The 13912-nt window shown below is 48.3% G+C and overlaps 1 protein-coding gene across 1 annotated transcript in view; it reads right to left on the reverse strand.

Moving 5' to 3' along the window:
• Nucleotides 1-961: 961 nt before the first annotated feature.
• Nucleotides 962-13912, reverse strand: part of APCDD1 (APC down-regulated 1) — a 34948-nt gene continuing 21997 nt past the window's right edge. The window contains exons 4-5 of the mRNA XM_027068470.2: nucleotides 4508-4829; nucleotides 962-3040 (exon numbers count right to left, since the gene is read on the reverse strand). Coding sequence (XP_026924271.2) covers nucleotides 2589-3040; nucleotides 4508-4829 — 774 coding nt within the window. The 3' untranslated portion in view covers nucleotides 962-2588. The remainder of the gene's footprint in view (nucleotides 3041-4507; nucleotides 4830-13912) is intronic.

Here is a 13912-nt window from a genome sequence, read left to right on the forward strand (position 1 = left end):
TGTGGACTGTTTTGAACACCATCTTTGTTTTCAAGATATATTTAAAGAGTTGGTGGAATACAGAATGGCTTTTTTATGATTGTGAAAGCCGTCCCTTCAACCAGGAATCACAGGACTTCCATTAATCCAGTCATGTTTACAAGGTGTGTGTAAAGCCCCATGGAGGATGCCCTGACCCCCAGCCTCTCTTGCAGGCATCCTTGGTGCTGGGCACTGCTGAGAGTCACCCCCGTGGGCTGCCACGGCACTGTGGCATCATCGCGGACTGTTCAGGATGGCGGGATGGACATCACAGACACTGGGCCCGGTGTCAGCTACTACTCTCAGCAGATGACCAGATCTGTCATGTCCGCACAGGTCGGGGACTGGAGGCTCCAGGAGGCTTCTGAGTCCAAGGTCAACTTGGAGTTTACAATGCTCGCCCAAGGAACAACTTCCTGATCCTGACCATCATCAGCTACTACCCAGGAAGGGAGCGAGTCTAGTTGTAGCAGGCCAGGGAAGTCTGGAAGAGCCGTCCTTTATTTACTTACTTCTTTCACCAAACCTAGAATTTACACGTGGACCTGCCTGCTACTAACTTCCTAACCCTTATGTGTGTTAGCATGTCATAACCAAGACAAGATGTGATAAATGTGGGGGATACAGCAAGTGACAGGCATAAACCTAACTGGGTTGATAACTTGTGAATAAATTATACTGGCCATTCTCTGTATAGAGTATCAGAAAGTGATATGACCACATGAATGCCACCTTGTCCCTAAGACACATATACATACACATACATTATATGCATGTTAATACCTATGTATTTTGATATAAGTGTGTGCGTGTGTGTGTGTGTGTGTGTGTACTTTTTAAGAGTGTGAGTAGCTAAGTCTAGGTGAGTGGCTGTGAATTAAATGGCTATAAATCTATCACTTTTATGGCAAATCACTGAGGTATTCTTTAGCGTTGAACATAGTTTTCCACATAATTTTATTATATCCTTTAAAGATAGCATTAGTATTAAATAGATCCACAGGCAAAATGTATTCTGTGGGAGTATCGTTGACATCTTTGTTTATGAAACTTGGCAGACATTTAAGTTAGTATTTTCATTTGAATAAACCCCCTCAGTATGCACCACAACTTAAAATATATTCTAAAGATAAAGCACTTTGGTGCTCCATGCTATCCATTTAACTTATCACCATCCTGAATGCTACAGCATTTCATAAAGTTAATTTTTAAATACGAGTATGACTCTTGACCTTGATCATGGTTTGATGCTCACTTCCGGTTGCATCCAGGCTTTCAGTGACTTGCTATTTCCCTCCATCAGTCTCTATTAGCAATAGCACTTGGTGTGCAGACAGCACTGTTTGTAATAATCCAAAGTAATGGGCAGACGTGACTCAGGCGCCCTCCCAGTGCCTGTGAGGAAGACACTCACAGATTCTGTAGAAGGTGATCCTGAGACTCTCTGCCACACGGCCAAGGCAACAGCAGGACAGAAATCGAGTCAAACTGGCATGTCCGACGAGAGAGCGGCTTTACCCAGAGCCTGGGTTTCACACGAGTCGAGGGTCTAGTGCAGCCCCCCCGTGAGGGTGCCTTCACTGCACTCTCTGAACGGCCAGGCCCCTTAACAGCAAAGCGTGGTCTCTGAACAGTCATCTTGGAAGTTAGCAGAGATGGCAGAGTGAAGACGTCTGGTCGCCCCTCACCAGAACCACCATGAGCCAGGACGACGGTCCCACGAAGAGGCAACTGTGGAAGGAACAGGCACTTTCTATCAGTAAGGTGGCATTTAACACACTGTGACCATCCCGGAGGTCACTGTTCCTGTCTGTACTGCTTTTGATATTTGCTCAACCGCCCTCGTCAACGGAGCAGGAATAAAGCAGCGTGCGTCCTGCAGCCACCCAGAAACCGAGTCTCCTTTCCCCACCAGTTAAAACAATGATACTTTAAATTATGTTGAAACTTTAATTACAGATACTTTTGCACTCAACATCTGAAAGCTTGGATTCCCTCTTTTTGCATAAAGGCTGTCGAGGTGGTTAAGCTAAACCCTGTGTCTTTCCCTATGTACATATCTACACCCAAGTCTCTTCTTTATTAATGAAAGGTGTCTTGATTGCAGTTCCAAACCAACTCCACACTGGATTCCCAGGTCGTAAAGCAGTTTTGAGGGAGGACAGGAAGCGACTGCGGTATAGTGGCAAAAAACGCCATAGCTTGATATCCATTTAAGTTTAACTCGGAAATTTAATAATAATTACAGGGAAGAAAAGAAGAGGACTTAGCTGTCACCCTGCCCCCTCTACCACACACACTAGCTCGACACTCTCTGCGGTCTTAAAGTGCAATTACTCTTGAGAAGGCACCCAGGCCTGGGATCCCATGGACAGAGTTCAAAGCAGGAACTTCAAACAGCGCTGCTCAGGACTCAGGCCGGGAGGGAGGGGGCCGGACAGCAGAAAAGGAGCCACAGTTCTCGGCCATTCAAGTGCATCACAAGAAGTGTCCTTCCTTTTCGTAAAGAAAACCTGTAAGTTGTAAGGAATCCTGGTGTGGAAAAACATATAGCTTTTTAACAACTTCTATCTGAGGACGTGCCACTGCAGGAGAGTCAAAAGGCCAGCAAGCGTGGCCAGGAGCAGGGGACGAGCGCTCCTCCCTGGTGCCCGGCTCCCATACTGGTGACCCCGGTGGTCCTCGGAGAAGTCCTCGGCTCTGGGCGCAGAAGACGCACACTGGACTAAGGGCATCTGATAGGAGGTGGCTCTCTTCTCAGGCCTGTCCGGACTGGACCCGTCGCTGGGCCTCTGGCCGTTGAACAGCAGATAGCGGCCGCGGGCATCCTGCTCCATTTTGAAGATCTCGTATTCGGTGTGAGGTAGCTTGATCCCCAGCGCCACACAGCCGTTGGTGTGGGTCACGTCCTGCTGGACGCCCACCTGCCAGGAGCCCTCGGCCCCACACTCGTTCCCATTGAAGACGTTGAGGAGCGAGGCTGTGGCCGCATCCATGGGGGTGACCTTCATGTGGTTCACTGAGAAGGAGAGACGACAGGGTGGTGACTCTAAGGGGGTGGCGTGCGGTGAAGAAAGCACTCTGTCTGCACAGGCCACCTGCTCTAAACCCGACCCTGTGCAGCCACCCACCTGTCGCGGCCTCCCTAAAAGCATTCCCCAGTGGAAGGAGTTCAACGTGTTGGTCCGAATGGCCATCACATTGAATACGATGCAGGTAGACTGTATTTGGTGTATAAATGCGGAGCCCAGACTGTGGTTGATTGCCTGTTAGGGTGAAATCAAACTGTCACACAGAGGGTCTCCAAGGAGTGGTCTTTGGGAACACGGACTCTTCGGGATTGACCAAATATTCGACGCAAACTGGAATTTTATTTTTATGAAAGGTTTGGAGGTTTTTAGTTTTGCTGTCATGTCACACACCTATACTAATTAGCAGTCTTGGAAATTAATACCAGCCCATAGATCAGGCGACTAAAATAAATTAGGCTGCGAGCAAGGAAAATGTGAGTAAACGCATTAAATAAAAAATCCCAGTGCTTGGAGAGGGCTGTTTTTGAAAGACCCCAGGGGATTAGATTTTATGTATCCCAAGGCAGCTTCGGGGTGGAATCAGACAGAGATGGTTGTTCTCTTGGCCAAATCTAGCAAAGGTCCATATTTCCTGGAGAAACTCTTTCTCTCTAAGCGGAGGGTTAAGATGCCCTGGCACTTATCTGGGTCAGCAGAAATACTTCACATTAAAAAGACTGAACCACGGAATGCCATCCTAGAAGGGGTCACATCCAGTTTCTGGGCCACCTCTCTTTTATTTGTCAATGACATGACTGACTCCGTCTTAAAAAGGTGTACAAGCTTAAAAGATGCTAGAAATAGAGGACACAAGGCCTCCCTTGCTGATAACAGCCTGGTGAATTTCACCCCTCACCTTACCTTCCTCGCTTAGGTAATCATTGCAAATCTCAAACCTCCTCCCCCCAAGCACATGACAACTCTTAAGTGCGTGACAAACCCAGCGCTGGAAAGGACAACTGTGGGAGCACCTGCGGTGTGACTAACACCTGCTCTTTACTGCCCACTCAAGAAAGCACACTGAATGCAGCAAGTAAGTGTGATGTTATCACAGGGGCAGCTCAGAGTCGCCATGAGCTGTGCACAAGAAAGGAAACATGCAGACTTGAGGCTTCATTACTAGGAGAACATGCTCCTTGACCACATCTGACACCGTGCACAGTGGGGTGGGCGGCTCCAGCACTGTGGCCCATGGGCTGAGCCACCCCTGTTGGCCCCATTCTGAGCAGAGAGGACCTCAGAGGCTGTGGCGAATGATGAACTTGAAGCAGAAAGTCCTCCCTAATCTCTCCCCCAACATCTCTACCAGAAGAAAAGCCCTTTCCCTCAGGCTCTGCCTGGACAAAAATGTCCCCAAACTGCCCACTTTCTCACCCGTGGGGCTGCTCCCTTGGGAGTCGAGGCGGGAGCCCTACCTTTGAACACAAACTCAGTTCCTCCCATGACCCTGGAGGAGTGCACGCCCCGGCTGTAGCGGCCCTTGGCGTAGATGGTGAAGGTGGGGTGCTTGCAGACGGGGTCAGAGTAGTGGTAGTAATGCCCTTCCCAGGTGTTATTGTTGTCGTGGAAGATGAAGTGGCGCGTGAGGAAGAGGACCTCGGGCCGCACCTCGCAGCGCTGGCTCACCCACTCGCCGTGCAGCCCGACAGTCAGGTCAGCCTTGGGGGGCAGGAGCGGCGGGCGGTGCTCATCTGACCGGTGGATGATGCGGCAGGCTATGCAGGCGTGGTCGTGGTTCTGGAGCCAAGAAACAAACACACGGAGAGACGTTTGTCTTCACGACAGAGCAGCGCACACACGCTTCCTTCAAGTGAGGCTCACCAGTGGGGCTGGGCAAGGCACCATTACTAGCCACCTGGGAACCCAAGAGACACCTGGAGCTACGCCCTTGGGCACAGACAGGAGGGTCGCGGTGGGTGTGTGTGCGCGCGCTGGTGTGGGCTCAAGAGTGCACCTGTGAGCACCGACACCAGGGACTTGTCTATTTCAGCCGCGATGTGTACTCTCTTTAGAATCCTATCACACGTCCCGGACACTTGACTTCAGAAAGGCGAGCCTCATCTCATACCCGTTGGGACGGCTACTCTGAGAAACATCTGAGCCTAACAGTGTTGACAAGGATGTGGAGAAACTGGAACCCTCGTGCACTGCTGGTGGGAATGGAAAACGGGGCAGTTGCTGCGGAAAAGAACTACCGTAGGATCCAGCAACCCCACCTCCGGTTTATAGTCCGAAGAACTGAAACCAGGGTCTTGAGGAGACGGCTGTTCACCCGTGTTCACAGCGGCGTTATTCACATGGCCAAATGATGAAAACAACCCAATGTGCACTGACGAGTGAATGGATAAACAAGATGTGGTCCACGCATACAACAAAATATTATTCAATCTTGAAAAGGGAAGGGAATTCTGACCCACGCTACAACATAGATGAGCCCTGACGACATGACGCTAAATGAAATAAGCCAGACACACTTTGGCTCAGGTCACGATCTCGCGGTTTGTGAGTTCGAACCCCGTGTCGGGCTCTGCACTGCCAGCTCGGAGCCTGGAGCCTGCTTCCGATTCTGTGTCTCCTTCTCTCTCTGCCCCTCCCCCACTCGTCCTCTGTGTGTGTGCCTCTCTCTCTCAAAAATTAAGTAAATGTAAATAAAAAATAGGCCAGACACAAAAGCACGAATAACTGTACAATTCCACTTCTAGGAGGGACCCAGAGTGATCAAAGTCAGAGACAAAGGAGAACAGTGGTTGCCAGGGGCTGGTGGGGGGGGGGGGGGGGCGGGGCGGGCATCGGGGGCGGGGGAGGGGCGGAACGGGGAGTTAGTGTTTGAAGGGGACAGAGCTTCAGTTCAGGAAGATGAAAAAACTCTGCGGATGGATGGGGGAGACGACTACACATGGTGTGAACGTACTCCATGCCACCGAACCAGATACCCTAACATGGTTAAGATGGAAATTCTGTGTTTGTATTTGACAGTTAGATTTTTTTTCCCACTAAAAACAATGATGAGACACACAAAATAACACACACACAAAGGATAATGTTCTAATTGCTGGGATGACAAGGGGAGCTGCGTAGTAAGGCAGGGGTCCTTTCAAAGGAGGGCATAAAGGAGGAGGCCGGAAAGAGGGCGAGAGCAGCGGCCTTCGAGAAGTCAGCACGCACATCCATTTGTGTCTGCTGGCCCCGAGGTTTCAAGGTTTATGGGCTCTTCATTTGCTTCCTGCTTTATAGCTTTAAGCCACTTAATTAGTGCAAGATAGCTGCGGCTCTTCCGGGAGTGCCTCCCGGTTGCATTTGCTTTAGAACGCTAACAGAGCCTCGGGGACAAGGGCCGTCTGTTTAGGGTTGTGGCTTAGAAAACCTCCAGTGAGTAGAGGTGGCCAGAGACTGCCAGCCACATAAATGCTGTTTGCCTAAACGGCTCAGGGCTCCCCTCAAAATGCCACGGTCTAGAAGACAGCAGAGCTGGGTTCTTGAGCACCCGCGCCATTGCCTGGCTATCTGACCTCAGTCAGAGGACGCCTGTGTGCCAGGGGCTGCCTGCCCCTGGCCATGGGGAGCGTCTCTCCGGAATTCTCCCTCCCACACTGGCTGTGGCAAAGCGGACAGAAGCACGAGGCAAATCTAATCAGTGCCGTCGCAGGAGGGTGACAGTTGTGGCCCGCTCTCAGGGGGACAGCTCCCGGACACCGGCCTGGGGCTCCCCCAGCCACGGGGCCCAGGGTGTGCAGCTGCTCAATGGTGTGGCCCCAGGCCTGAGTAACAGCGACTGGCAGGCACTCCCAGGAGGGCACACACGTGTTTCCCAAAGTCAGGAATCCAACTTCCCAAGGCCTTTTCATTTTCAGCACTGACTCAGCGTGATGTTCCTGCGCTTGTTTAGTTAAGTGCTCGGATGTCTCCGAGAGCGAGGGAGCTGCCCTCCCTCCACATTCTCCTCCAGGGAGAACTCAAGGCTCACTAACTTGTCACCGTGCTCGTTAGATGAGCCTAGAGTTGTCACTGAGGGGAGAGAAGGCTTCCTTTGCTAACACCGATTATGGCTTGTAGATGGTAAGATCAAGTGGGCCGCCACAGAGTGAGATGAAGGCCAAGTCCTCACTGTGTTGGGGTCCCGATGCATCTGTTACACATTCTGTGCACAGAAGGAGAAGTTCTGGCCAGGTCCTGGGAGCCACGGGCCAGCCCCATGCTTTCAGCTGGTGACCTTGGGCAAGTCACTAATCTCTATTCCAATGTCCTAATGTATAAAATGGGGGTCATTCTACTTGCATAACTGCTGCAACAAATTAGCAGTAGATTAAGATGGCTCCCACTCAGTACACCCAGAATCACTTTGGGGAGAAACTTCTCAGATGAGGCCCAGGGAGCTGGATCGCAGGCATGCACGGCATTTGACAGGAAGACTAAATAAAGGCATGTCTCCCACTACAGGTGCAAACACAGGTTGGGGTGGATAAGATAAAAATGTAGTTAAAGCACCACCAAATGCAAACTGGTGCAGCCACTCTGGAGAACAGTATGGAGGTTCCTCAAAAAAACAGAACTACCCTACGACCTAGCAATTGTACTACTAGGTATTTATCCAAAGGGTAGAAAAATACAACTTCAAAGGGACTCAGGCATCCTCATGTTTACAGCAGCACTATCAACAATAGCCAAACTATGGAGAGAGCCCAAATGTCCATTGACTGATGACTGGGTAAAGCGGATGGGGTATATCTATGCAATGGAATATTACTCAGCCATCAAAAAGGATGAGATCTTGTCATTTGCAACGATGTGGATGGAGCTAGAATGTATTATACTGAGCAAAATAAGTCAATCGGAGAAAGACAAGTACATGTGGAATTTAAGAAACAAAACAGATGAATATACAGGAAGAGGAAAAAAGGAGGAGAGAGGGAAATAAATCACAAGAGACTCTTAACTGAGGGTTGATAGAGGGAGGTGGGTGAGGGATGGGCTAGATGGGTGATGGGTATTAAGGAAGGCACTTGTTGGGATGAGTACTGGGTGCTGCATATAAGTGATGAGTCACTGAATTCTACTCCTGAAACCAGTATCATGCTGTAGGCTAACTAAAATTTAAATAAAAAATAAATAAAATAAACATAAATAAATAAAACAAAGCACCACCAAATTCAGTAGTTTTGTCATTATGTATTTTCTTAGTCAACTATCAGGAGGGGAAGAATCCAAACTTCTTACCCTGGAATGGGGTTCTGATACTCAAAGTCTGGGATGCAAAGTGAACATAATGTCTATAACACATATGAAGAGGAAGCAGCCTCTTAACTGCTAACAAGTGTCATCATGACCAGCACCTTTACCAAACCATACCTGCTGTTCCTGGTCCCCTGACCCTGCCCCACACAGTCTGAGTAAAACCAGCCCAGTACTCAGATCCAAATCCCTGAGATTTCACAGACCGAACAGCAGCGTTCTGGTGCCCGGGCCTATTGTAATAGGCAAGGATGCTGAGCTGTGCGGAAGACGGCTCTGGAAAGAAAGAGGACCGTCCAGCCTGGCCCAGGCGGTTCCAGAAAGGTGCCATGGTAGCACCTGGAGTCCACTTGGCATTTTTAAGAATAATGGGGCAGGGTCCTGACCTTTGAGATGGGGACCTGGAGGAAGATATCCTGTTTGGCGACAGAGAAAAGCGGGCCACAAGCAAAGGAAGCTCGCCGTCCAGGAGTTGGGTCGGTGAGAATTGAGGGACACAATGGGAAGAACCTGGCCCTTAGGTATTGATCTTGCCAAATTCTTAAACTATTTTAATTGTGGTAAAATATACATAACACACAACTTGCCATCTGAACCATTTTTAGTGCACGGCTCCGTGGTACTAAGTACATTCACTCGGTTGTGCAACCATCACCACCGTCTACTTCCAGAACTTTTTCCATCCTCCCGAATTGAAACTCGGTACCCAAGAAACAACAACTCCCCATTCTCTCAATCCCAGCCCTCGACAATCACCCTTGTACTTTCCGTCGACGCTAGGTCCCTCACACAAGTGAAAGCATACAGAACTTACTGTTTTTTTGGGACTGGCTTATCTCGCTTAGCATAATGCCCTCAAAGTTCATCCATGGTGCAGTCTGTTGCAGAATTCCCTTCCTTTTTAAGGCCGAATAGTATCTCAACGTATGTATGGACCACACTTTGTTTATCCATTCATCTGTTGACGAACACTCCATTTTTTGGCCACTGTGCGTAATGATGCTATGAGCACAGGTGTACAAGCTACTTAAGACTCCACTTTCAGGAACTCTGGGCATGTGCTCAGAAGTGAAATTTCTGGATCACACTGTAATTCTGTGTTTAACTTTCGAAGGAACCACCATACTGTTTTCCACAGCAGCTGCGCCATTTTACACCCCCACACACGGTACACAAGGGTCCCAATTTCTCCACATCCCTGCCAACTGGTATTTTTTTTCTCTTTTTGATAACAGCCATCGAATGGGTATGGTGTGTTGTACTTTGATTTGTGTTCCCCTAATGAGGAGTGATGTTGAGCATCTTTTCGTGTGCTTATGGGCTATTTGTGTATCTTCTTTGGAGACGTGTCTATTCAAGTCATTTGCCCATTTTTTAACAGGGTTGCTTTTCTGGTTATTGCCGACTAGTAACTTTTGATAACAACTTTTGAGAAGGCATTAAAAAACCAAAGATGTAGCAAACAGGGGTGGGATTTTTGACCTCTCTGTGGATATTATCACCAAGAGACCAGTTTTAGTCATGGTTAGGTAAAGGGGAAACCACTCTGTTTTATGGACAGATTTTTATATTTTTGTACTCTTCATTCCCACCATCCTCGGCTTGAATAAAACCCAAAAGGCCTATAGGAACAATGATGGGGAAGCAGAAATTAAGACCTATACACTGTACTGGCTCTAACGTTTCTCTTTTTCAGGATGCTTTCCTTAAATCGCAGCTCTTCAACACTACTAAATGAGAAGAGTTTTTCGACATGAAGGGTCATGTGTAGTATGGAATATCACTTGCTTTATGGAATTGCTCTCTTTTTTGGTCCACACTCTGATACATGATTCTCCTCTGAGAAGCTGTCGGTTTGTAGGCTCTCCCACTGGGCTTCTTTCTACATCACTCCCCTCCCTGATTCTTAGAAAGGGCTGCTTTGAAGTCTGGGTTTCTGAACACAAAAGATCTGAAGGTTAAAGCAAAGGGACCAGAATATGTCTCCTTGTTACTACTCTTTCCACCAACCATAAAAAGCTTTAATTCTGAAGGAGGAGGGGAGAAAAAAAGATCCCTATGTAATTAACATCGTAAAAGAAAACAACCAAACTTACTCTAAAAATGAAAGATAAACCTTCAACATCATAAGCGAGCAATGTTCTAGGCAAAGAGTGGGGTTTTGCCCACTCTGTTCTCCTGCCCAGCGCCCTGGCAACACGTCAGCTAAGGGCAGCTTTGCACACACAGGACATTTGATTCTGAGGAGGTTCAAGTACACCATCCCCTTAGCTTTACAACCTCTCAAAGAGACCACGGGGACACTTCATAGATGAGGCCACCAAGGCACAGAGAGATAGAATAACATGGCCCAGATGACTTTACAAGCCAAAAGTAGAATCTGGAGCATAATTTGGTCTTGGGCTTTGCTGAGCGCTACACCCTGGCCCCAGGCTGTCTCTTAGGCTGAGGTCCTGCAAAGAACAGATGTCTCCCTGTCAAGGACTCGGGTCCCTGGGTAAAGGTCTTCTCTGGCCGATGACTGATAGGGATTCTCTAGGCTTTCTCTCGTTCCTTGCCAATATTTATTTCTGGAGAGATCTGGTGCGTCGACAACATTTGCTGACAGTATCCACTTGTTTCCAGCGTCTTCCCAGAATGGAAGAAATTACTTGATATCATCTTGCTGTGAACAGATCAACTAGAAAAGCAGGATGAATAAAACATTTCTTGGTCTAAAAGTTTTGCTCAAAGAGGAGGAGAAATGGGCACAGATGATGGAAAGTTCCTTTCACAGAGTTTTCTTCCATGGGATAAAAAACATTCATGTTTCTCAGGAAGAAACCTGCCAATGACTGAAGCTGAAAGCTTTTTTTTTTTTTTTTTTTTTTTTTACAACTCCGAATCTCCACACATTTGATTAAATTTCTACTGTAGGTATTCCTACACATACAGACTTCCCAGGGCCGCTCCATTTCACTGGAGAACAACTTCATCAAGCCTTCTGAAACTAAGACCAAAGTACTCTCCCTTTCTCCGACTTCCCGTGACATCTGGGGGGAGCACGGAGGGTATGATAAAGGTTTGAGAGTGACAGCCTGATTGCTTGAATGCAGTCACCAGCTATTTAACAATATGAATAGATTAGGCCAGCATTCATCACAAATGAGAGCTGACCACCTTGTGGAAGGGGCCTCACTGGGTGCTTTCCAGATCTGGGATCCCAGGAGTTCATGAACTTGGGCTCATTCTGACCACCTCAATGAGTCATGATGATTCTGCTTTCAGGAGGAAGCAAGGGGAACAGCCACGGTCACACCTGTTGTGTCTTAAAACAGCAGCTTTCGGGGCCACAAGCGGTGGCTGATGGTGCCCACGAAGGGACGGGGGATGGAAGGCGGATGGAAGAACACAGGCCAGGTGGGTTGCTGACTCTCACGGATCACATCTGTCTCCCGAGGCAGAAGTCAACTCCACACTGTCTGCATCCTGGAGTTTAGAAGGGGCACATGTTTGGGGGCGGTGGGGGGGGGTCTCTGGGAGCAACCCTTCATGTCCTAGAACGGCGTTCTCTAAGAAGTCTAGAATCTGAGAGGTTAGCCCACAAAGGCCTTTCCAGTTTGCAAAACATCAGCAAATCACACAAAAGACAATTTTGCCTCCACCTTGCCTACACGTACACATTATGTACAGACTCAACAGCCAGATGTAAAGGGCCCTAAGAAGCTGGTTCTTTAAAACAAATGACTTCAAAAACGTTTCAGAAGAAAATTTCTCATAGATGTTTTTGCTTGTTTCTTATACTCTTATCAATTTAAATTCATTTAAATAGTTGAAGTAGATTCATTGTAATAATTAAATTAAATCTGCTGTAAATCCAGCAGACCCCAAGGTCTGGCCCATCCAAGGGTCCGCCCCCCTTCCACTCTTCCCACAGAATGGGCTTCCTACAGACTTTGTGGATGGTTGATTTCTGGCACGCCCAGGCTCTCACTCCGTCCTCTGGGCTCTCTTGGTTTTTTTTTTTTCTTTTTTAAAAAAATTTTTAACATTTATTTATTATTGAGAGACAGAGAGAGACAGACTGTGAGCAGGGGAGGGGCAGAGAGAGAGAGAGGGAGACACAGAATCTGAAGCAGGCTCCAGGCTCTGAGCTGTCAGCACAGAGCCCGACGCGGGGCTGGAACTCATGAACCGCGACATCACGACCCGAGCCGAAGTCGGACGCTTCACCACCCAGGCGCCCCTCTCTTGCCTTTTAAGGGCTGAAATGTTTACCACTTGTTCCGTCCCTGACAACAAGTATTTCCTGGTGTGCTAACTCCTTAAATAAAGCAACCTTGCATGTCTGTTTATCTGCTGAAACACTCTGGAGTCAAGAAATGTAATGAACTGTTTCTACAGTAAAAGTGTATGCCAGGAGCTGTGAGGCAGAGCAACTGTAGGGCATTTCATACTTTGGCCCAAATAAAAGGTCCACACAGGCAACCCTTTCACAGTCAAGACCCCATCACTCAACCCCAGTCATCAGCTCTGTCTTCCCTTATGATGTGCAACATTTGCAACACCCAGCCCCGGTGAGCTGGGCCACGCTTCTCTTCAGGATTCATCCTTAATGCGAGACGGGCTTTCCTAGGTCATGACTCCTTGAGCTCTCTGGTCCTCTATCACCTCTTCCATTCCCTGTCGCCTCCACGAAGCCCGTCTCCTTTCCCTACGCTGGCGCGAAGAGAAGGAACACGAGATCTTCCACAAACACCATGCACGGCTCCCTCTACTGTTAGTTCCGTGACACCCACTTACCCACCCGTCCGGGGTCCCCGCCAAGCACATGCCTAAGGAGGAGCCACTTCCCACGGCACAGCCATCTCCCGGAGCTGGCCCGAGAAGTGTGCTGCCCACGGCCCTGGTCCACAGTCTCTCTGATGTCATAGATAGCAGAAAGTCTCTGTATTTCTCACATACTCTGAAAAGGCTTGGAAAAGTAAGCTCCCTCAAAACCGAATGCTCGTTCACAGTCTAGAAGTTTCTACAGAATTCAGGACAGAAAGCCCATGAGTATTTCCTTCTCCCTTTTCAGTCCTCAGCTACTCTTTAAAACACTTCGGTGCTTGTCCTCCTCCGATGTGCTATGCATGTGCTGGGGCAGAATACTTGAGATACACGGCTTGCGGAAAGTTGTCTGGTTTCAGACAACCCCTTTGATTTACGACCCTGTGGCTAAATCAGTGCAGGATTTTGGCGAAAGACCAATTCCGTTTGCTTACAAGTCTGATCGCTCTGGCGTTTCCCGGGCAATCATTTGCTTTTAATTACTATTTGATTCTACCACTGAAAGAATTCGGCTGGCTAACCCTTCAACTGCACAAAAAATCTAGGCAGAGGGTGACAGCTGCCCTGATGTTAAGCTCAGTTCAGGCAAAGCCTCTCCTTTCGGGGTTATTTTATGCAGTCCTGATTTTTCGTAGCGAAGGGTAGCCAATTTCATCCTGAAAGAATCCTCCCGGCACACCTGATTCTCTTCAAAGGCAATGTATTTGCCAAAGGATTCTGAACCTCACAGCAAAGCTGTATAAAGCTTAGAAAAACAAGTTGATTTAAAGTTTCTATTT

The sequence above is a fragment of the Acinonyx jubatus genome, chromosome D3, assembly GCF_027475565.1.
Source record: "Acinonyx jubatus isolate Ajub_Pintada_27869175 chromosome D3, VMU_Ajub_asm_v1.0, whole genome shotgun sequence".
In the NCBI taxonomy this organism is placed as follows: Eukaryota; Metazoa; Chordata; class Mammalia; order Carnivora; family Felidae; genus Acinonyx; species Acinonyx jubatus.